The sequence below is a fragment of the Nasonia vitripennis genome, assembly GCF_009193385.2.
Source record: "Nasonia vitripennis strain AsymCx chromosome 1 unlocalized genomic scaffold, Nvit_psr_1.1 chr1_random0002, whole genome shotgun sequence".
In the NCBI taxonomy this organism is placed as follows: Eukaryota; Metazoa; Arthropoda; class Insecta; order Hymenoptera; family Pteromalidae; genus Nasonia; species Nasonia vitripennis.
Window position 1 is genome coordinate 4738912 of NW_022279588.1, and position 25170 is coordinate 4764081.

General features: G+C 34.5%; 1 protein-coding gene across 10 annotated transcripts in view; it reads left to right on the top strand.

Annotated features, from left to right (window-relative positions):
* Cox15 (COX15 homolog, cytochrome c oxidase assembly protein) overlaps window positions 1-25170 on the top strand; it is a 206735-nt gene that overhangs the window by 158637 nt on the left and 22928 nt on the right. For all 10 annotated transcript variants that reach the window (XM_032601201.1, XM_031928925.2, XM_032601204.1 and 7 more), the window contains 2 exon segments: window positions 8257-8389; window positions 8470-9094. In XM_032601201.1, coding sequence (XP_032457092.1) covers window positions 8257-8389; window positions 8470-9094 — 758 coding nt within the window.

Consider the following 25170-nt stretch of genomic DNA (forward strand, 5'->3'; position numbering starts at 1 on the left):
ATTAATTTCATTATCGCTTACACAATCCATTTGCAGTTCATAACTTTTAACATTGTCTAAAACTTCATCAATAGGGTCGAGTTCATTGATTTCACCAATGTTGTCATCAACTGATACTTTGAATGTTTGATAATTTTTACACGTTTGTCCACGACAGTTTTTACAAAAATCGGAACATCGTAGACCATGCTTTACGCATCCTCATGACTTTTTACACTCTCCAGTACATTTACAACTAATATTTTTTAAAATATCATCTGACACTAGAGGGCTTTCAACATATACAGGCACGAGTGTATTGTCGTGAATTTTCCAGCCCCAGTCTAATGGATTTAATGCATTTCCAAGCCACATTTGTACTTGATAATAAACCCTGTACGAATGAAGATTGGTTGCTGATTCTGTTGGTGGTAATGTTGCTAAATTAAAGGTTTTTTGTTTCGAGCATTTTTTAAAAGTGCTGTACCTTAGATCACTTAAAGTTGTTTCAGTTATTTGCTTGCCACTATAAATCGCTTGCATAATTTTTTGTCCGATATTAGCAATATTCTCTTTCGTAGCAACTCTTGAATTGAAAACTTCAACCATTTCTCTCAAATCAGAATATTTTTCAAGAATCTTGACTATTTTTCCTTTGCCTTGCTTATACATAGCTGATGTTGTATCCGATCCGGAAAAGGCGTGCAGAAATGCTATTACATTAGTTAAATTTTTATTTACAAAAGAGTTGCGAGAGAATACTTTTTCGACAATTTTGTCCTTTGCAGGTTTTAAAAAATATACATTGTTATTGATAGATGCTGATTGGATAAAAATTACTAAAACATCAATGTCCTCAGCAACAATTATAGCCGGTTTTTAATGTTCGCTGACTTCCCGTGCAGTTTGGACGTAAGTAATCAGCATCTTCCGGAGCTTGTTTCGTTAAAAATCCAGAATTTTCCAATTTTAATCTCAAGAATGTTATAAATCTTGCTTTATTCTTATAATTTGATAAGAATTTTTCTTGAGAAACTGTCGCTGTCATTGATGCATCAAAAATAATTTCTCGACATTGTTGTCGTGTTTGCCGCCGTTGGTGCTCTGCATTTTTCGTACTGAAGGTTTTATCATCCGGATATCCATCAAATACGACAATACTGTGTGGAGCATAGTATTTTTTTACATAGTTTACGTAGCGATCTAAAATATCATTGAAGTTGTCTTTCTGGTGCCAAACAACTCTAAGCATCAAGAATCCACCATCGATGACATGCAGACAATTTTCCATGTTTATTTTTTCAACGTACGGTTCAAAAAAGTCGTAAAACTTTGATTTCTGGGTTTTGCGCATGCTTGAGTGCAGTTTTCAAATAGACAGCATCCCTAATTGGCTAGTCGGGTCCAATGTAACCAATGAGCGTGTTCGATATTAGAGTCCCAAGCACCTATATGTAGGCGTGGCCTAAGTTATGAATACCAAGGAGGGGACTGCGATCTACCTGGATCAAAGTAACCCAATGCTTTTACTTGTTCCTACGCAGTATGTATACCTGGGATGAAGTATTATTATTGCAAAATGTTTATTGTACTGTAATAAGGTCATTTTATGGAAAAAAGCGCTACCATATTTATACAATTTATTATAAAAAAGGACGGTTAGTTATGATAAACAAAGACCATTTAAGAAAGAAAATATACTTTTTATCAATATTTATTATTGAAACGTTTAATTAGTTACATGATTTGATGAACATTAAGCAACAAAATAATTTTTCAATCATACAACTGTTTTTTTAATGCAAATGAAAATAGCATACTTTTTTGATCTTGAAATTCGTGCAAAATTTCTTTGTAATATTGTTTTTTGATGGCATATTCTGATTCCTCTCATTTCGCTACATCGAATTAAAAAAAAAATCGTCTCGATAAGTGCTACCGTTGCCGAGATAATTCATGTTTTACCGCGCATTCGCATTTTGAAACACCCGGGCCGCGCGACAGCACAGCTGCTCTCCGCCATCCCCACTCCTGCTCCCACGCCGCTCGGCCGACGAACTCCTCTGATTACGGTATTTTCATAGATTTTTCTTTTATTAGGCTTTCATCTGTCGAAAATGCACAAGACGAATATAGAAAGTATTTGCAACCAGCTATAAGAGAGTATTTTTTAAATTTCGATTTAACGTTTAAGTAAGCCATAAATTATTATTAATTTTGTGGGCCTCTATCTCCGGATCTACACGGTCAAATTTCGTCGTTTTGGGCTAAAATGAAAATGCTTGCAAAGCAGTATTCAGATGGGAAACGATTTTTAAATTACATCGAACCGATGCTGTAAACGACAAATTATTTATAATGGAAAAAATTTGACAAAATTTTAAAAAATTGTAAAAAGTTATTAAAACGTAAAATGGATATTTTTTATAATTGCTCATTGTTTGTTATGACACTAAGTAACTGTTAAAAATTGCGTGCTCCTTTTTCACTGTTGTTTAAACAAGGTACGCGCGATCAACTTTTTTATAATTTGTTAATTAATAATTATGGCAGTAAAAAACTACGCGGTCCATCGTTAAAAAAATTTTTGTGAGTAATTGTCATATGTTTAACTATCTTTTCTGAAAATTTGATAAATATTGATCAATTTTTACTTACCGAAAAAATTTCTCAAAGTTGACGTATGATTTTTTACTAATCTTTGCATATTATCCATGGAAAATTAAAGTTTTTCGATTCGCGATTCTCATAACCTTATAGGAAATCGTCAAATAAACAAAAAAGAAAGAGTAAATTTTTTTGATTTTAGGCTTTGTTTCAAAGTTTTAGACACAAATGTATCGAAAAATGGGTCATTTTTCGATATTTCGGTACATTTGTTGTTCTTAAGCATTTAGCAAGCACTTTTTGGAGTAGGCAAACATAGATTATTGTTGTACACAATATTCGGCAACGTTCTGCATAAAAATTTTTGCGTTATCAAACAACATCCATTTCGATTGCTCTATCGCCTGGACTACATAGTGAAAAATGCTTCCAGAGAAACTATAAATTAATCACAATAAGCAAAAAAGTAAAAAACCGTGTTTGAAATACAAATGGGGCAAAGTTGCTAACGATAGCACGGATATCATTAAGAGATGCTTATGAAAAACATACGTTCTGAATAACAATATTTTATATATTTATTTATTAAGTGTGTAGTTTTGATAAAATACCAAGAAACCTTTTTAAAAAGTAATTTTAAAAATATATAATTCCTATCAATTAATTTTATAAATAAGCTTCCACGAATGTTATTTGATGAATTTTATGCAACACTAAAATTTAATAAGACTTCGTTTGCAGTATGTGGATACGATTTATTTTTTAATATTTACTGTATTAAAGTAAAAATAATAAAGATTATATATTTGCTCGCTCACATATTCGCTCGATTACATTTTGGTGTAGATTTTATATACACAAAATTTCTTTAAAGGCATTTCACGACGTGACATAATTGTACACATTCATATAACCAATTGTTTGACATTTTTTACAACAATAGATTTTATGGTTGTGTAAGATTTTGTCGTGTCCTAAAATGGGTGTAAAAAAATGTTTGTAGTTAACGTTTGTGTAATGTTCTTCTGTGTAGACTGTAGAATTGTTTTGTAAAAATTTTGTATTCTAACTAATATTTTGTTTATTAAAATCACTGGCATATATGAGAATGAATTTTGCATCTTATAATACTGAATACATGTTTATTTATAAATGTTAACCTAATTTTATATTTAAGCGTAATGGTATGTAAAATTAATAAAGATTTAATCTAAAATAAATTTAAGTTAGCAGCAGTTATACTTATAACAGCTGAATTTCACAAACATTTTTGATTTCTTATTATCTTTTTTGAGATTTCAAATAATCTTCTTTCTGCTTGAACATGTCCAAATATATAAATAAAGTGTTTGATAAGTACAGGGGTAATTCTAAAGGAAAGGTTATTAAAACCTATCGAAAAAAGATAATCAGTAAATTAAAATTTGGTAAGTAATAGTCGCTGATAGAAACTTTTGAAAGCTTTTTGAAAAATGTTTTTGTTATTTAAAATTTACATCTTATTTATTTAATGTACAGTTTCAGATATAAATGAAATCCTTAGTAAATTGGAAAATCATTTGTTGATTGGATATAAATCTAATTCCTGGTATTTTTACAATGGTAATGTCATATTTTTATTTAGTTATTCAGGATGTATTATTATTTTCCTTAAAGTAATTAAAATGATTTGTCGTCATTTCAGTTAAAGACACTTTGGATGAGATGCTTGAAAATGTGAAAATATAAGAGAATTTGTAACTTAATATAATAATAGTAAAGTATTTTTTTGTATTATTGTATCTAACTAAAAGAATAATTGAGATTCTGAAATTTGCAGCTTCCTAGGATAAGCGGTTCTATGAAAAAACCGCGTTTGAAAGTTTATTTTGCTTATATCTTCGAAAACGTTGACCGTAGAGCAAAATGGGTTACGCCAAACGAAAGAGCATTGAATTTTACATAGGAAATGATTCTCTGTTCAATTCCGATGAGTGTAAAATTTCGAGGTGATTAATGAAAAACTAATTACCTTTGAATGGCGGAAGGAGAAGATGCGACTTGTATATATCATGTACAAGGCTCACAGGCGATATCCCTTCTCCTGTGGCGGGAGAGGAAGGTGCGACTCGTAAATAAGGCGTATAAGACTCACAGAGAATATGCTTTCCCCTCCCGCGCCATTCAAAAGTAATTTGTTTTTCATTAATCATCTCGAAACTAACATTCATTGGAAATGCACAAAGATTCATTTCCAATGTAAAACTTGATGTTCTGTCGTTTGGCGTAACTCATTTTGCTCTACGGTCAACTGTTTCAAAGATATAAGCAAAATAAACTTTCAAACGCTGTTTTTTCATAGAACCGCTTTTTCTAGGAAGCTGCAAATTTCAGAATCGTGTTTTCGACTTGGATTTACCATACCAGGGTGAGTCATTTTAATCTTTAATCTCAATTATCTCGTTGGCAAAGCATGCCAGCGAAAAAAGTTTCGGGTAAAAGTTTTAGGATTTTTCCCTGGCTATCTGATGATGACCTTGACAATGTCATTGAGCATGACCTTCAAGGTCATTTGAAGGTCAAGTCGATTTTTTCAAATAGAAACCCCTACTTTTGGCACCAGAAATGGAAAGAGCGGGAAATTTTACGTTCGAACATGTGATTTTGGAAACAAATCATTTTTTGTGCGGAAATTACCTTTGACATCAGCCGAACCCAGGATGCACCATCGAGGAGGTTGTCAAAAGGATTTAGCATCCCATTTTTTGTTTTATTTTTTTTTATTTGTTTTTTTTTTGTTTTTTCCCTTTTTGTTATTTTTTTGGTATTTTTATGGAATGTTAACTGGAGTTAACCATTGATTAATTGTTCAAAATTACCGCCGTTTTGTTGGATGCAAAGATCAAGTCGAGCTCTGAATTGTCTTATGGTTCTAAGTAGAACATCTCGAGGGATTGCTGCACAAGCTGTACGAATGCGTTCGATCATATTATCTCGCGTTGTTGGCTGTTGAGCATAAACAACATTCTTAAGATATCCCCATAAGTAAAAATCGGGAGGGATTAAATCAGGTGAACGAGGGGGCCAGGCAACTGGGCCACCTCGCCCAATCCACCTGCCATTGTAGCGGGTGTTTAAATAATCACGAACAATGCGTGCATAATGTGGTGGTGCTCCATCTAATTGGATCCACATTCTTAGCCTTGTGGCTAGGTCTACATTTTCTAGTAATTCAGGTAAAATGTCTCGAAGTAATCTCAAAAAGTTTACCCCATTCACGTTCTCTTCAAAGAAATAAGGACCAATCAAATAGCCATTGATGATTCCACACCAGACCATAACACTCCAGCGGTGTTGATTGATCAGCGGGCCTGAACCAATGAGGATTTTCATCTGACCAATAATGGCAATTATGTCTATTCAATTCTCCAGTGTTTCTGAATGTTGATTCATCTGAAAAAAGAACGTGCCTGAAAAAGTCTTGATCTTGTTGAATCATTCGTATTACCCATCGACAAAAACGTACTCGCAAAATCATATCATTTGGAGTTAACTGTTGTGTTAATGTTATGTGATAAGGATGATATCTTCTCGCTCTCAATATTCGGGATGCTGTTGATTGAGGTATACCTATTTCTCTTTCTATTTGTCGAGTACTAATATGAGGATCAAGATGAATAATCGCTAGAATGGTAATAACACGAGGATCGTTTTCGTCGTATTCATGATGACGGCGTTGACGAACAAAAGCTCCATTTCGAGCTCTCTGAGTTAAGGTTTGAATAGTAACATTACTTGGGTGTCTCCTATTGGGATAGCGTTCAGCATAAAGTCTGGCAGCTGCTGCATAATTATTTCGACTTTCTCCCAAAATCATGATCATATCAACGATTTCGTTGGGACCATAATCAGCCATGATCAAAATCAAAATAATTTGTTACAGACCAGTAAACAGGGAAACAGATTTTTTTCAATAATAATTATCGATTTACAAGAAGTAAAAAACACGATTAAGCTTTTCTGCACTAATTTGCTATCTACATAACTGTTAAGAGTAGTTCACTCTCAAAAATTGACACTAATACAAAATAATGGAATGACTTAACTACATCAAGAATTTTGAAAATTGACACTAATACAAAATAATGGAATGACTTTGAAAATTTCTGGAAATATTGAAAATTTTTTCATTTTTGAACGCATGTCACTCTCATTTCATTTATGGGGCTAAAAGTAGGGGTTTCCATTTCAAAAAATCAACTTGCCCTTGAAATGCCCTTGAAGATCCTGTTTAACGACAGGGTCAAGATGACCATTCGTCAGCCGGGGAGAAAACTGAAAACTTTTGTGGGTAACATTTTCTCCTTGAATGCATTAGAGTTCAGCTAACCAGTTGTACTGTTATCGGCATGACCAATGACCTTGACCATTGAATTCAAGGTCAAGGTAAGGTCATATTCAAACGTAAAATTTCCCGCTCTTTCCATTTCTGGTGCCAAAAGTAGGGGTTTCTATTTGAAAAAATCGACTTGACCTTCAAATGACCTTGAAGGTCGCGCTCAATGATATTGTCAAGGTCATCATCAGATAGCCAGGGAAAAATCCTAAAACTTTTACCCGAAACTTTTTTCGCTGGCATGCTTTGCCAACGAGATAATTGAGATTAAAGATTAAAATGACTCACCCTGTATAAAAAATGCAACCATTCTCGTGACAAGTCGATTTCAGGTCTATTTTTACTGAACTATACCTAATATTATATGTTTCTTCATAAGCCGTTTTTTAAAGCAATAACATACTTTTCTTAATGATCTTTTACTAATTACTTTTTTATTAATTTTCTAAATAGATAATAAATTATCAATTGACTTATTTTAAATCATTCTTTTAAAATTTATTAGTGAGTATTAATAGTATACACCACAAATTAATGGTTATGCTGAATTTTTTTGAATAGCATACATTTTGTTATACGTTTTATTGATTTTGAGAATACAAGTGAAAACTTTTTAGTATTATATTTGATATAAGTTCATTAAAACCCGCTGGAAATGGCAGTTATACACATTAATTTGAAAAATTTCATTTACTAAATTTGAATAATTATATTAAGCTTCATTCGCATAATTACATGAATTTTATATTTCAGATAAAACTCATTCTATACTCAACCAGACCAACAACGGGAATCAACGTCAATATATATATATATATATATATATATATATATATATATATATATATATATATATATATATATATTGTTGTGACCGCGCCTGAACATTGCGCGATTCGATCACCAAGAATCGTGCATAGCGACCTTAGCAAGGAGATCAACAACGTCACGGATGTTATTGTTTATGTTTAGTCTGATTCTGTCAGCTGTTGAAAACAGTTGTGTTTACCTTCGAATAAAGAGTCCGAGTTCAAGAGTGATTTTCTATAAATAACGTGTTGATATTTTTATTACCCGAACCTGATCATAACAATATATATTATATTTTTCGGTATAAATAGTGTATATTGTAAATATTTTTAGTAGATATATATTTTTTTTAATTTAAATGAACGTAAACAATTTTTATTAGTCGAATATTTTTTTGTTTTTTTTTTTGCAGGATTTAATCCAGTCTGGACTCCTTAAGAAGCGAGGTGACCCTGCTAGTATTAATAATTTCATTTGATTTGCAGGAGGGATCACTCGGTTAACGGAATCTGGTTTATCCATGGTATCTTGGACATTATTTGGAGAAAAAGTGCCAACTACTGAAATTTCATGGATAGATGAGTTTAAAAATTACAAACAGTTTCCGGAGTACCAAATGTAAGTATTTATAGATTTACTTAACACTTTTGCGTTATAAAATAAATGATATATTTTATGTTTATAAAACATTTTTATAGATCCAATAAAAATATGACATTGGAAGAATTTAAAAGAATTTGGTGGATGGAGTATGCTCATCGAATGTGGGGACGTTTAATAGGCGTAGTGTTTATAGTTCCAGCTGTTTATTTTTGGTTTAATAACATGTTAAACCCCGTTACAAAAAAAAGAATATTAATATTAGGTACTTTAATTGGATGCCAAGGACTTATGGGTTGGTATATGGTTAAATCAGGATTAGAAAACAGATTTGATGGTCCGACCGACGTTCCACGTGTATCTCAGTATCGATTGGCTGCACATCTTGGATTAGCGATTTTTATTTACAGTGGTTTGCTTTACACAACTTTAGATCAGCTCATACCCGTGCGCAGCAATACAAACAATTACAATACCTCAGAATTGAAACCAACTATTAAGTACAATAATAGATTTAGAATATTAGCATTTTCGAGCAAAGGACTTATATTTTTAACAGCTTTATCAGGTGCATTCGTAGCTGGTTTAGATGCTGGTCTCATATACAATACTTTTCCAAAAATGTGTAATAAATGGATTCCTGATGATATACTATTTATGTCACCACTTTACAAAAATTTGACAGAAAATCCTACTACTGTACAGTTCAATCACCGAACACTAGTAAGTTGATTTTTCATTTTTATCTACGAATTTCTCAAATATTTAGCTTATGGAAGTATTGTTCTTATAATAGTATTGCATTATGTTGTATTCTCTCTTTAAAAAATGATGGCCTTTGTTGTGAGGCATTTAATACGTGATTCTGATTGGTTGCTGGTTGGTTGCCTAGGCAACGAGATCAGAACCGCGCTTTAAATTCATAACCCTCAAAATAGTCATAACTCATAACCCTTGTAGAAATGCTTAAGGTGTTTAAAATGAAATGTGGAAACCTTGATAACAGATAAAATATATGTAATATAACTATTTTTTAATTGAGCAGGTCAAATTTTACTTATAGCCAGTTACGCAGAAACTACTATCTCTAGCACATTGTATTTCTGGTTTCTAGCATATTTTTACATGGAGAAAGTGTGAATATTAATCTTAGAATGAGTGAAAGAACTCAGAGTGAGTTCCCACAAAAGGAAAGGGTTGCGTGAGTGAAAGGCTCTTTTTAATTAACACACGCGATTTCGCGGTACACAAAAAGCGCTTGCTTTGGCGTAAAAACCCTCACGGTTTAGAGGGAAAAGCCTCAGCAAATGTAAGCTTTGTTGAAAATAAGGAAAAGGAAACTATACAAATAAAAGAAAGAGGTGACTCTAAAAGAGAAAAAATTCATGTGAAAGAACGCACGCAAAACGCAAAGACGCGAGGTACCTTTACCGCACGCAGAGAGAGCTCTCTTACCGCAAAGACGAAAGCAAAAACCGCCGCTGAAGAGGGCGTTGAGCAGGCCTCGTCGTAGTCCGCCGCTGCTTCCGTCCTGGTCCTGGAGGTCTGGAAGCCGGGCCTGAGGAGCGAAAAGATGGTCCGCAACCGTGCACCAAGCGCGCCCCGACGTCTCGGGGAGCCAGACGCTTGGCACGAGGGCAACAAGGGGTGTTGCCGCTGTTCGCTCGCCCCGAAGGAGTCACGTACAACACGTGGATACCTTCGCCAACAAACCTTAAGACTATCGTCTCGAGGCACACTCACACACGCAAACGACGCGATCGCGAATTTTTCGCTAAACACAACAAACACGGCGCAGAATGAGGTAAACAGTGATAGCTCTGAGAAGAACAAGTCACGGCTCACGGTACAAAGAAAAACGTCGAAAAGCGTAAGGAAGTCAAATGTGCGAAGCGCTAGGCAGTCCTAACAGGAATCAGCGCGCGCGGGCCCTTCGCGCGCTCGCGAGCGGGGCCGGCGGCGCGCAACTCGACGCATGCGCGCGCGCTCTCAACGTCGCAACGGAGAGCGCGCAGCCACGCGAAATTCAAAAAGCCTAAATTTACTCCTACACTACTTGAACGAATAAAACGAACTGAACAAAGTGATAAATGTTTTGGCTTTTTTGTCAAGGTTTTAGGTAATTAGAATTTCGACTCCGACACTGATGTGAATGCAAACTCATGCTATACGACTAAATAATTATCATGGGTGTTGTAGTCGAACACAAAAGTATTTCAGTTAACGTTGATTCAACTTTAAATATCTTTCCAAAATCACAAAAGAAATATATATTGCAAAATATGAGCTTTCTAAACCTGTTAGTTTTCGAATGAGAAAAAATGGAGAAACAGGTATCGGTCTCAAAATCTCTCACAAATGTTAAAAGTCAAAATTCTAATTAATGCCTTGACAACAAAGCTAAAATACTTATCACTTTCTTCGTTGGAAACCAGAAATAAAATGTGCTAGAGATGGTAGTTTCTGTGTAACTGTCTACAAGCAAAAATTGATACGCTAAATTAAAAAATTCATATGGGCCTCGATGTGAAAATATGAATGAAAGCAGTTAAATCATAATCATGTAGGTTACATGTTTTCTAGGTAGCAACTTCAAATAAATGGCATTGTAATGATAGACAAACCCACTGACTCTTATACTGAACTTTTCTTCAAATTCACTATTCAAACCAATGATGACGACATTGAGAATTATTAATATATATTACAAAATAGGTTTGAGGGATTTAGTAACATGTTACATGCTTATAAAATATTAGCAGACGTTAGGCCAAGACAGCCGCCCAACACTTATAATAGATTTTGTACCAGTGATTTTGTACCAGTGTGACAGAGATAGAATCAAGAGCGCGCGAAGCGCGCCTTCATTCCTAGTATGTTATAATTTTCACTAATTAGTTGAGAATTAATCTCCGAATCGCATGGATTTCATTAGTAATACTAGCAGAATAAAACAATTAATTTTGATCTATTCCAAATTTTGCTTCCTTCCTAAGAAAGCTTTGTCATGGTGATTTATGGAGTTTGTCTAAAAACATGTTAAAAGTGTGTTTTAAGGTATTTCAAGTCGAAAAATAGTGTTTTTGGAAAATGTCCGTATGGATGTATGTGTGTGTGCGTATGAATACACCTGTATCTCAGCTTCTACTAAGTATATTTTAAGTTACCAGGTCTTATTTTCTTTGTTTGAAACATGGAGGAAAAAGTCCGTTTTTACATTTTTTAAATTCGTTTTTTACAGCGTTTTTTTAGTTTTGAGAGTTAGCATTTTTCTAATAAAGCTATCGAAAAAATTAACTAAAGTAAATTACTTAATATGTATGCATGTACGTACAAACATACTTATCTCTTATTCAAACAGAAAAATAGAATTTTTTTTACACACTTATAGTACAAGTTTAGATTTATAAAAATGCTAAATGAAAATTTTCGGATGTGGTCCAGATCAGATGATACTGAGGATAATTATTATAAGGACTATACAAACGATACGATGTACATACGTTTTTCTGGTACATTCGATGTATATCCGATGCTCTTTCTCGTAGATGATGTCCTATCGATCAGGGTGTCAACCTGACACCTGGACATCGTCTACAGGAATTCGAAAGTAGTTTTTAGTATACTTTATGTTTAAGTGGTACTCTTCTCTTTATATCGTCGGTCCCTACGAAGAGTAGTAGATTTCAGAACTCGCGTTGAAGACTAGTAAGTTTCGTTGTTTGCCGCGAAGACTAAATCATTTTACTATTTTCTGCGAAGACTAGCATTTTCTACAAATCTCATGCGAAAACTAGCACGTTTCACATTTTTGCTGCGAAGACTATCACTTTTCAGTTTTTTGCTACGAAGACTAGAACTTTTCACACATTTACCGCGAAGACTAGCACTTCTCATACTTTTGCAGGGAAGACTAGCACTTTTCAGACTTCTGTAACGAAGACTAGCACTTTTCGGAACTTTTAAATACAAATTTGTAAAAAAGAGTGCATATTATTAAATCTACTTCTAAAGTTCCTTTTAAAAGTATTAAGTACATAAATGTAAATGGAGTGACGGACCAAAAGTGAAATTATCATTATAATTGGAAGATTTGTAAATAAAAAAGAGACGCTAGCTGCTACGTAACGCGATACGTTTTTAACGAGGCTGGCTCTTTAACGACAAATACTCTCATCGATTGCGTATACGACATAGAGGCGTGTTTAAACAGGGATAGAGTGCGCTCGCGTTGGAGGGCGTTTATTTCTTCGAGGATGTTTACGTTGGAAGATACAGTTTGTACCGAAAATAGCAGATCGTTGTCGGAACTGCTCGTGCCTTGTGGCGCGCTCCTTTTCTTCGCGTTTCAGCTCCTCCTGTTCCGTGCGAATCTCGTCCTCGTCGAACTATTGCTCGATTTGCGCAGCTGTTCGATCTTAGCTTTAAATAAATTCTAAGCTCCGGTCACGCTGACTTTATCAACGTTCACCTCTGTAAGGTCGTCAGGTCGTCAGGCGAGTTGCCCGGAGTCTGACTCAAGCTCACGTGCTCGTGCTTTGCGGTAGATTAGCAGAAACTCCCCGGAACGGCTGAAATGAAAGAATTAACTGCTATATATTAAATAAGAAATTGAAAGTCTTCAGAATGAATTTATATAATGGTCAACAGGTAACTGACTGGCTGCTTAGAATCGAAAATTACTTCATTATAGTTATTACTGTTGATTTGACTTTGGGATATTACAGTAATGAAGAATCTGGTATTGTCAATGATGTGGAATTTCCTGTGGTGATTAACGGATGAATCTTAACCTTTCTTTTAAATAAGACTGGAGCCAGCAAACAAGGAAATAGTGCCATGAATCATTCTGGCACATTTGGTGCACATTTGTAACTCGAAAAGCAAAGCTAAAATTTCAAAGACGTTTGGGATGAATTCTAGAGGAAAAAAATGTGTCAGAATTAAGATATTAACACAGAGTTTGAGTTTTGTTTTAAATATTTGTAATCCACAAATTTATAATAATAGAAATATGAAACAAAAACAATAATAAAATGATACACCATTATTAAAATATAATTTTATCTTAAAATTAGAAGTAATTACATTACAACATTTTTTTTTCTATTGTAGCCTTCTCAACCTCTTAAAGTCTTATATGACTCTTCCCTCTGCCCGATACCATACAATGGTACCGGCCAGAGAGGTTCCCTATAGTCGCGGTGCATGTGCATCACATCGGAATGTAGTGCACATGCATCTCGACTGGACCTACAGTTTAATTATACAGTGCGAAACTGTATATAGTGGTATCCGAACCACTGGAGCTTTGACGTTATAAGATACTTATGTATATAACATAAAAACGTATGTAAACATAAAGGTGTCCCGATGTCAGAAAAGCCGAGAGTTAGGCTTGAACCCAGAACCTCCGGATTACTAGCCCAACACTCTGCCTTCTGAGCCATCGCCGCTCACATCATAACATTAAAACATAATACTTATTATTTAAATTTTAATTAAATACGAAGAATGTATTGTTATTGAGTAATATTATGTAGTTATTGACAAAATATATTTATCTTAATGCAATGTGATGTATTAAACATAATACCGAAAGGATTAGATTTTATTTACGACGGACAAGACATCAGAGAAAAAGAACTAAATTTGACGTCAAGTCACAACTACATCACTATAGAGGATAAATGGGAAATTGCGAAATGTTCGTCATGGTGACGGTCATAGTTTTTAAGATATTCTTTAGATCAAGATCTGACGATGAGACGAATTAACTTAAAAAAGGCGTGATATAATATAGATGTTGATGTCATGTTAATTGAACCGCTTCGATTGGTTGTTAGAGTCATACAACAGATATATGACATTGTGATTGTTTTAACTCAGTTAAGTTATTAATATACTGAACATATGATCTGTTCCCATATTATGGCACGTTTATCAAAGTTATTATGCCAGTTATGTCTATTTATGAGTTGATACTATAAATTTAATTGTAAACTAATATAAAAATTTAAGTTAATAACATTGAAGTCTTTCATTTAAGTTGGATATAATAAAAAGATAATTTTAAATTTATAGGTCAAAAAATATTAAATGAAAAACCATACTAATGTTGTAATATAAGCCATGTGTTAGGGTAATAATAAATTTACCGAACTTACAAAGTAATGTTGTATGATTATGCGGATGATAGCTTACTCTCCCATACGGGGGAGATCAGTACTTCGCACTGATTGTCGCGGCGGAGCTGTTTGCGTGATGATAAAACACCAAGGAAAATTAAATTATTAACGAGAACGACTTATTTGTGTTTGTTAACGGGGATGATCCAAAGGTTGACGATCAAAACTCTCAAATCAAGTAATCTCTTAGACTCAATTATTTCAGAAAATTCCTTTATTTGTTCCTGGAGACTTCAAATAATTTTCAAATGGAATGAGACAAAATTTCGGTAAATGATGATCAAGACGGAATCACAATTAAGACTAAACTCCAAATTAAAGACTCAGAAATATAATTATAAAATTGAACTCTTGGATCGCACACACAGGAATGAAAAATCGGGGGAGGCGAAGCTTGAAGAAAGCGTCATGGCTTTCTCCCACGCAGGGTCTTTACTTCTCCTTCGCACTTTAGTTTAGCCGCGCTCTCTTTCTTGCTCATTAGGCCTTATGGGCCTAAGTACGGTCAACGGCTAAACTGCAGCGTCGACTATGCACGCGCGCTTTCAGCCGAGGGAGGAGAAGTTTGTTTTGGTTTAGGGTTACTTCTTGCGCTCGTTAAGCGTCGAAGTTTCTGGATTTTTCCTGCTGTCTGTTTCATTTAATTTAATATTTCTGAATATTCATCCAGTAACTTCGTCACTTAACACCATGTTTCGTGGAGCGCGTGGTAGCATGACAGCCGCCAGGGTAAATGCGTAGGTTATTATACTAATAATTATATTTATTATTAATGCTATTTATTGTTTTTCATTATTCAATATATTCAGTCTTAATAAAAATGGTATATTTTATACCTAAGACGAAAATCACTTTTAAATTTTTACTTGTCCACTTTTTTAGGTTATTGAACAATAACCAATTCTCTGCGTGTATTTTACACGATAAAAACGGGGTAAAATTGGCCCGTAATTTAGGTTACACATTTTCCAGTGATACATAACCATTCGACACTTATTATTATAGCGAAAAGCGAAACATGGTCTATGATACGATGCACTATAAGTATATTAAAAATGTACCAAAAAATTTTAACTACAGCAGACAATGTCATAAGTATATGATCTGCGTTAGAATTTCAGGAAGACCAAAATTATAAGTCCAGAAAAATTCCCTGAAAAATCCGGAAAGTGCAAAATTTCATCTCTACCTAAAAATATTGCAAAATCTCATCCTGAATGGCGAAACATGGTCTACCATACAATGCTGTAAGGCTACAACTAATGTGCCAAACAAAAAATTTCACTTTCAGTAGACAATGTCCAGGTATCAAAATCTTCTCTCGGATGACGAGACATGATCTGTGATACACCGCACTAAGTATACAACAAATGTACCGAAAAAAATTTTCACTTTCTGTAGATGATGTCCAGGTGTCACAATGATCCTAAGGTTAACCGATTTTAGTTATGGTAAATGATATATGGTGCTACCTTTAAATTACACCAGTTAAACCACCAAGAAACCTTGTTCATAATCATATACTATTATATTAAGGGCATGCCACAGTCCTGTTTTATCAACCCTAACTTATTTAGATTCCACGTTTCGGCGAAACGGCTGCTCAGTATCAATTTTCCTTTTGGGAATCGCATTCTGATGACCTAATAAAGGACGGACGACCGCTTTTATATGATTTTTCGTCAATAAAGTAAAATCCGTGCTGAATGGAAATCGATAATTACATGAAAACACGTGGTGGCGGTTGCTAAGCAGATCAACAAGCAGGCGCACGCGGCGAGCGAGCTGGTTAAACAGTAGTTCTGTTCACACACACACACACACACACACACACACACATATACATCGATGTATATGTCATATATATATATATATATATATATATATATATATATATATATATATATATATATATATATATATATATATATTATATATATATATATATATATATATATATATATATATATATATATATATATATATATATATATATATATATATTATATATATATATATATATGACATATACATCCATGTTTTTTTTTATGTTAGTTTGTGTGTTGTGTACAATATATATATATAACTACCAAAAATTAAAAGGTTACGATATTAAGACTTTTGATGAATTTTCAATGACAAAATTGAATACTATGTTTGATTTCGATTTCGATGAATCAGCAATTATGGAAAATGATTGAGGTAGCATGAGTAAAGTATGTGAATTCTGTAATGCTAAACATTTTAGATTTAAAATATTATGTAATAAGAAGATTTCTAATTGTTGAATAGAGAAAACGTTGTATTATCTGACAATATCACTTATCCTTAACGTTTAAAAGAATTAGTTTCTGGAAATACTGACGGAAGTAAACACTTTTTAAATAATATTAGACGATATAATAATGCACTTGCCTTCGCACGTTTTGGAACTAGATTTGACGCTCTTTTCGAAAAAGGCCCTCAAGTTATTCGAACAAGTGGTCAAACTTACTACAATATTTATACCTTACATACAGACGAAAACGAAGCCAGAAGGTATGCCAAACTATACATCATTAATAATAAAATCGCCTCGCAGACACGATTACAAACTAATGTGTCATGTTCTTTAATGCTATTAAAGAAATTAGATAATTTTTGACAACAAGTAAACATACATATACGCTAAATCATACAAAATGATGCACGAAGTCAAAATAGAAGAACAAAATCGTTTTAAAAACAACAACGTTGAGTTTAATAGTAAAGAAATTAATAAAAAAACACATATTCAAGCTAAAGAATCGATTTTAACTTATACATCAAAATATTTAAAACTGAAATATGAATTGAATCTAGTGCAGAATAATTACAACAACCCAAAAAAACTATGGGAAATAATAAATACAAAAATCGGTAAAGTTAAAAAATCTAATGATGCCATAAATTATATAAAGGTTAATGATAGGAAAATTACAGACAAAGTCGAAATAGCTCAAAACATGAATACTTTCTTCTGCGAAATTGGGAGAAAATTAAGTGCAAATATCGTGAAACCTGTCAACGCAGAACTTAGGCTACCTGACATGAATCTTATGTCGATTTTCTTAAAGCCAACCAGTATGGCTGAAATAATAAGTATAATCAATACGCTAAAACTGAAAAATGGGGGATTTGATAAGATAAATGCCAAGACTTTAAAATTGCTATGTAATCATATAGCAGGTCCTCTGACCCATATTTTCAATAAGTGTATTGAAAAAGCGGTATGGCCTGATGCTCTAAAGAGTGCTGAAGTAGTGCCGATTTATAAATCAGGCGAAAAACATAAGATCACGAATTATGGACCTATCTCTCTTATATCTAATGTTGCAAAAATTCTTGAGCGAATTATGTATAATAGAATAAATGATTTTGTAGAAAAGAGTAATATAATTTCTAAGCAACAATTTGGTTTTATGAGAGGGATTGGTACGAAGGATGCTCTGAACTACCTAACCAATGTATTATATAATAATATCGATAAGAGTAAGCCTACGATAATAACCTTTCTTGACCTGGCGAAGGCTTTTGATACTGTTGACCACAGTATACTACTGGCCAAATTATATCGTATTGGAATCAGGGGTCAAGCGTTGGATCTCCTTTCCAGCTATCTAAATGATAGATATCAAGTAGTCAAAATAGACGGTAATGAAAGTGATAGAACTTTAGTTAACACAGGAGTCCCGCAAGGAACGATATTAGGACCGCTACTATTTATTCTGTATATTAATGATGTCTTAAAGGAGATTCCCCCCGAGTCCATAATTTCTTATGCAGATGATACTGCTATTATAGCTACAGGTAAAGACTGGATAGAAGAACTAGATATAATATTGGAAGCGTACCAGCTCAGATAAATGTTAAAATTCTTGATAAAAGTATAACTAGGGTAGATAACTTTAAATATTTAGGAGTTGTCTTTGATAGTAATCTAAAGTGGGATAACCACATGCAATATATAGTTGGAAAAACTAAATACCTAGTCTATATTTTTTATAAAATCTCTAAATCAATGCCCATAGAGACTCTCAGAATGATTTACTACCCATTTTTTCATAGTATTATAACTTATGGCATCATTGCTTGGGGCGGTGCATACAGGAATAGCCGAGACCAAGTTCAAAAATTACAAAACAAAATTTTAAAAATCATCAATAAAAATAACTTTTTGTTACAAGACAATCCATTAAATATAGGTCAACTGTTTGCTTTCGAAGCTCTTAAACTACACTACTATGATCTCAAAGAAAAATTCTTAGCATCAGATAGGGTTACTAGGAATAGAAGTATTATTATACCAAAAACAAATAAGAGAATCAGCAATAGGAACAGCTATATGAAAGCAATTAATGTATATAATGAGCTTCCTAATCGACTAAAAGTATTAAATAAAAATAAATACCCTCAAAAGAAAATCATAAAAGACTGGATACGATACAACTGTTAGAAAAATAATAAAAGAAAAAAATTGTTTCTGTATGCAATACACAAATTTGTTATTAGAAGCTATGCCAAATGTATATATCTTAGTTTTAAGTTTTAATTTTAAGTTTTGTTTATATCTTTCTTTTCCTTTGTAACCAGACTGTGAAAAGGTAATTTTATTTACCTCTGCAGGTTTCCAGGTATGAAATACATACCTTGTAAATTTCTTCTGGTAATAATAAATAAATAAATAAATAAATAATATAATCGGAAGAAAAACTAAAATACTAAAATTCAAACTCTAAAAGATTAAGGGGACACAACCCCTTTAAATCCTGAAAAAAAGAATTATGAGTGATATTTAGTATAAATACCTTTAACTTAACCTGAATTATCCCTGCTGGCCCATTGTGGCACTCGGTGCAATGTTTTGTGAATATTTTCACTGACTGTAGGATTCCAAGTGTATAGTTTTTTTGGGCTCAAATTCCAGGAGGATACTTTGTACACCTGTAGTTTTGGTATGAATGCAGGGATTTTAATTTAAATGTTTAGAAAATGCTTTATACCCAAGAAGGTGGCATAATAAGCGGAAAAAAAGAAAAAATTTAGTATTCTCATCGCCAAACCATTTCTGAGCATTTTAAATCAAAATCCCTGCATTCATACCAAAACTGCAGGTGTACAAAGTATCCTTTTTGAATCTGAACCCAAAAGAATCATTTGTACACTTGAAATCCTACAGACAGTTAAAAGATTCACAAAACATTGCACCGAGTGCCACAATCGGCCAGCAGGGATAATTAGAAACGTAGAACAACGACTCCATGCTTTGTCTTTATGGCAGTCGATTAGGACACCATGTTCCCAACAAGCTTTGCTTGTCTTAGCCTACTCGCGTCCGCGCAGGAAAATCTCGGCTTTTCCTCGCTCTGAGTTCTCTCCAATTACCGGGTGTATCTACCCGAGGAAGAGAAATAAACTCAAGTGGTCACACATACCACGAGCTTTACGCGACATTTAGCATGTCGCGCTGAAGCACTTATCCGCCGATTTTGTTCTCGCTTCACAGGAGGATCGAGATGTATGTCTATATTCAAAACATAGGGTACCTAATAATATATACCGTACATTAGTAAACATGTAGATCCTATATCATATCCACTTATGTATCCTAATAGAGGTTTTGGATGGATGCATAATATGAAAAATAAAAATAACAAAAACAATATTTCAATGTCACAATTTTACTGTCATAAATTCAGCATTAGAAACGATCTTACTAATCCTTACTTAAATTTAGGAAAATTAACTCAAAAAAAATAAAAGTAACGATGACAACGTAAACATTGGAAAATGGTTATATTACCTTTAACATTTTCAAGAAGTCTACGATCGTTACAACAAAACTACTAGATTCAATAACAATAGTTGAAAAGTATGGTAAATTAGATTTTTTCATTACTATGACGTGTAACCCATGGAAGGAAATTAAACAAAATTTGAGATAAAATGAATCAGCTATTGATAGACTTGATTTAGAAGCAAAAGTTTTTAATGCAAAAGTTAATGAATTATTGAATAAAATTCTTAAAAAAAATGTATGGAAAATGTTTTGCATATACTATAGAGGATTACCACATATTGTTAGCTTTTATTCATAAAAATCATAAACTGAACAATGCAGATGATGTTGATAAACTTATAAGTGCAGAAATACCTGATAAAATGAAATAACCAAGGTTACATAATAGCGTTAAGCAATCGATGGTACATGATTCTTGTGGTGAAAATAACTTAAATTCACCACGTATGGATAGCAAAACAAAAAATGTACCAAAAACTTTCCGAAATAGTTTAATAAGCAAACTACTTTTAATAATACTGGATATCACCTTTATCGAAGAAGTAACAATGGAAAACAAATTCGATTCAATAAAAATAATATAGATGATAATCGATTTGTAGTTCCATATGATCCGGATTTATTGTTTACATTTAATTGCCATATTAATGTTAAACTATTAAATGTGTCGAAAATTTTTTTGAATATTGTTATAAAGGACATGATTGTGCATTTATAAAAATGAGTCGAGGTAATAATGAAAACGAATGCGAAGAACAAAATTTCAACTACGATGACATAAAACAATATTTAAATATAAGATATGTAAGCCTTCTAGAAGCAATGCATCGTCTACTACAAAATGCAATGTACGTGTTATCACACGTAATTTACCGATTCTTTAAGGCAGGATCAGAAGGAGAGTTGATTAATAAAAACTTTAACACAACTTTGACTAAATGGTTTGAACTAAATGCAAACGATAGCAAGCTAGACAGTAATTGTATGTTGATATACCGTATTTTAAGGTTTTCAATAAAAAAAAGGAATCGACACCAAAAAAAGAGTTTGAAAGCCAAATATAAGTAGAATGTACTTTGTAAATCCGAAGGATCGTGAAATATTTTTTACAAGATTATTATTATTACATGTAAATGTATTATTATTGTTACATTAAATGGGGCTCAATCTTATGAAGAATTAAAAACATTGGAAAATGTTACATACGCAGCATTTCATAAAGTAGTTGTAGCTAGAAAATTAATAAACACCGATGAAGAATGGGACAAATGCTTGGAATAAGCAATCAAGGCTGAATTTCCTAAAGCTCTGTGTAACCTGTTTGGTTATATAAGCGAATTTCATCACCCAGTAAATGTTAAAGAATTATTTGAAAAATATAAAGCATATTCTTACAGTCCATTGTTAACTAAAGAAATACGTGAAAATATCTCACTAAAACATATCAATTCTATTTTGACAAGTCACGGGTATGCACTAACTGATTTCAATTTACCTAAATTTAGTGAGTAGTTGAGGAAACCAATTATGAAGAATTTTATGCAACAAATGGAATTAAAAATGATTTATTATACAATATAAGGTCTTCAACATCTCGCACATCAGCAGACCGTCAATCTAGCTGATGTCGTTGTCGGGCCCAACTACACGCGCACACTCAACCTCACCCACATAAAGTTTCGGATGGCCGACGGGATAGCGACCATATTTGCAACTGTGCGGGTATAATGAGCATACACCAACATATTTAATTTTTTTATTCTTACCCGTACAACCACCGAAAAATGCATCTCGCGGATTAAATGGTGTATGCCAGTCTTTTGTGACCTCTTTTATATACGTCATCATTTGCTCGTTCTCGCTGTACTCGCGATCAAAATCACACTCCTTCTTTCGTACCGCTCGTCCATACTCTCGCCATTAACGATTGACAAATCACGACCATCAGTGTAGCAGCCGTGGAACTGCAGTACGACTTTCTCATTGTTTTCTAACACGCAAAATCCATCCACCAGAGGGCCTTTGGGCAGTCTCTATTCACGCGAATTTACAGAATGCTGTATCGGCCAGCCTGTCTAATGCTCCATCCACATGAGCCATTGTGCTGCTTTAAGCGATTGTTTATTGGCGTAACACGCGCATACACGACGATGCAATAGTTGCGCACTCTAGAAACGGATCTGTCGAACCGCATTACATAAATGTCTTTCTGATGGCAAGACATGCTAGTCTCAATATCTTAACGTCCTACTTACAATACTTGATGGAGTTTTGAAAATCAAAAATGTAATTTTGTCTTTTTCTATCGGCGTTTCACTCTATGAATGTTTTTCGCTCCTCGACGCCCATCGAGTCGGGTGAGTAGCTCTCTACGGGTGGCATCTCGCCCACATAGTTCTGATTCTCCGGTCCGTTGAATAAGTGGGGAAATGCTCCCTTCTCAATACCGCCGCCAAGTCCGTAAGCTTTGGGTAAAGCGCTCAAAGCTATATGCAAATAATTTAAACTATCGAGAAACTTTATGTGGGTAAACTTCATCATAATTATTTTTGACCCGTTTAGAATTACAGAAGGCATTTCACGGAAATCTTTGCGCCCCACCAAATATTTTAGCACGAACTGTGCGTTAAATCCTTGAGCATTGAGCGCAATACAAATCCCGTCTGCAATATTTTTTCTACGATTCAAGCCTAAGTTTACTAACTGTTTCACCGGATCGTCCTGGAACACATGATCTCGCACCACACAAAAATTACACGACTCCGAAATATTTTCGTTATCCAGACATGCACTACATACCTGCTGTACTACACACAGATTGACAACGTGTATATGTGTCTTATCATCACCCAATACGGGCTCCGACTGTTGTGTCTCGAAACCGTAAAATAAGTATAAAGTCTGTTTTTTCGTGGTGGTACTAGCCGCCTGCTGACACGTTTGAGCTATGCGCCGCATAAAACAAAAATGACCGATTGTCTGCATCAGCTTACAAACTTTACAAAAGACTGTATCGCAAATATAAAAGTGAACAAAAGCTAATGAGTTCAAATTATATATATATATATATTAAATTAAAATGATGGAATGAGTGAGGGAAGCTTGGGTGAATAAATCAACGCAAAACACAATGAATTTCGCGGGAGAAAAAGACGACTTGCCGCTGCGTAAAAACTCTCACGGAGTAGAGAGAAAAGCCGGGACAAGCCTATAGCTTTATTTTAGAAATAAGGAAATTATACAAAGAAAAGTGACTCTAGGATAGACTAAACAAATAGAGAGAAACGCAATTACAATGTACGCTTATACAATAAAGAGAGACTCTACTATAGACAACAACCGAGAAAGAAACGCAAGTAGCTTAATTCTATCGCCGCGAGGTACCTTTTGCACGCTTGAGAGCTCTCCTACCTTAGACGCAGAACGAGACGTGGACGGCGCGACGTAAAGCCCCGGCCGCACGTTGGTGGGATGCACCTTCCTCGGTCGCAGGACGCCTCTACGTCTCGAGGGAACCAATCCTGGACCACGGGCAAGCTGTTTCAGCCCTGCCGCGTAGGTAGCAATTGCCGGGTGGAGATCGACACGGCGAGGAAGCTCACACGTGGCCGAAATCCCAACACTCGAAGAATTCACACAATCCGCACACCGCACGCAAAATGCACACACACTACGCAACGCACGGTGATACAATAAAGAGTGTCGATCGTCCTGAAAAGGACGATGATGACGACTCTATTCGCTCGCAATTTACACAGAGGCTTTTGCAATTGCAAGTACAAAAGCGCAAAAGGTCAACTGATTACTCGAGAGGAGCTGTCAGAACTGAACTGCACGTGCTCCCTCGCGCCGGAGTCCGTGCAAACGGGAGAGGCCCACATCAGCGCGCGCATGTGCTCGAGCGCTCTCGCTGCAGTGCTCGCCGCGCTACGGCGCGAAATTCAAAATTCACCCTCCCGCTCTTACATAACCCGAACAAAGAGGTTGTATCATTACTGGGGATTCTAATCGTTCTATAACACGTCGTACAAATTTTTAAACTCGCATATACTGTATGATTCTTATCGAATGACTCTGGTTTCAGATGATTTGGAAGACTCATTTGACTGAAAAAGATTCTATTACAGTGTGGGCACACCACATGCCTGTCGGTTTGGTCACGTTCAAAAGGCGGTTTCTGCAGACAACTGCAACACTTGGTCGGACACTTATCATTCTATTCATTTGTTATTTTTTTATTGCAGGGTATGCAATATCCCCTAATGCCAGCCGCAGCTACCAAGTTCAAAATAGGATGTTAATGTCGGCTACTCTCGTAATACATAATACGTAGAGTATACCTAACAGTACTACCGACATTATGAACATATTCCGATCCATCGTGTATAGGCTATTCACCTCGAGCAAAACCTTGAAATAAATAGACTACTATTGCAACGTCTAAACACGCGTAGTATTCTTGAAAAAGTTTTACCTCGGGTATCCCACAGCCGTTCTCAGGTATAACAACTCTAGTACTGTTAACGAGTTTCATAGCCTTCTCTTTTTGCCATTTTCCTTAACATTGTCTGATTCTGTTCCACATTTTCTGCAGATACTCCATGCGAACATCACCGTGGATAGCATGCATATGCGCGCAAACAAGCGATCGAAGCAGGCAGAGATTATCCGTATTTTGAATGGATAAAATAGATCGTTTAAAAGTAGTCTCAGAAATGAGCGAGACCCGACTAGCCCCTCGAGGCACGGACACACTATTAATATTAACTAACGGAGGATTATCAATCTTAAAT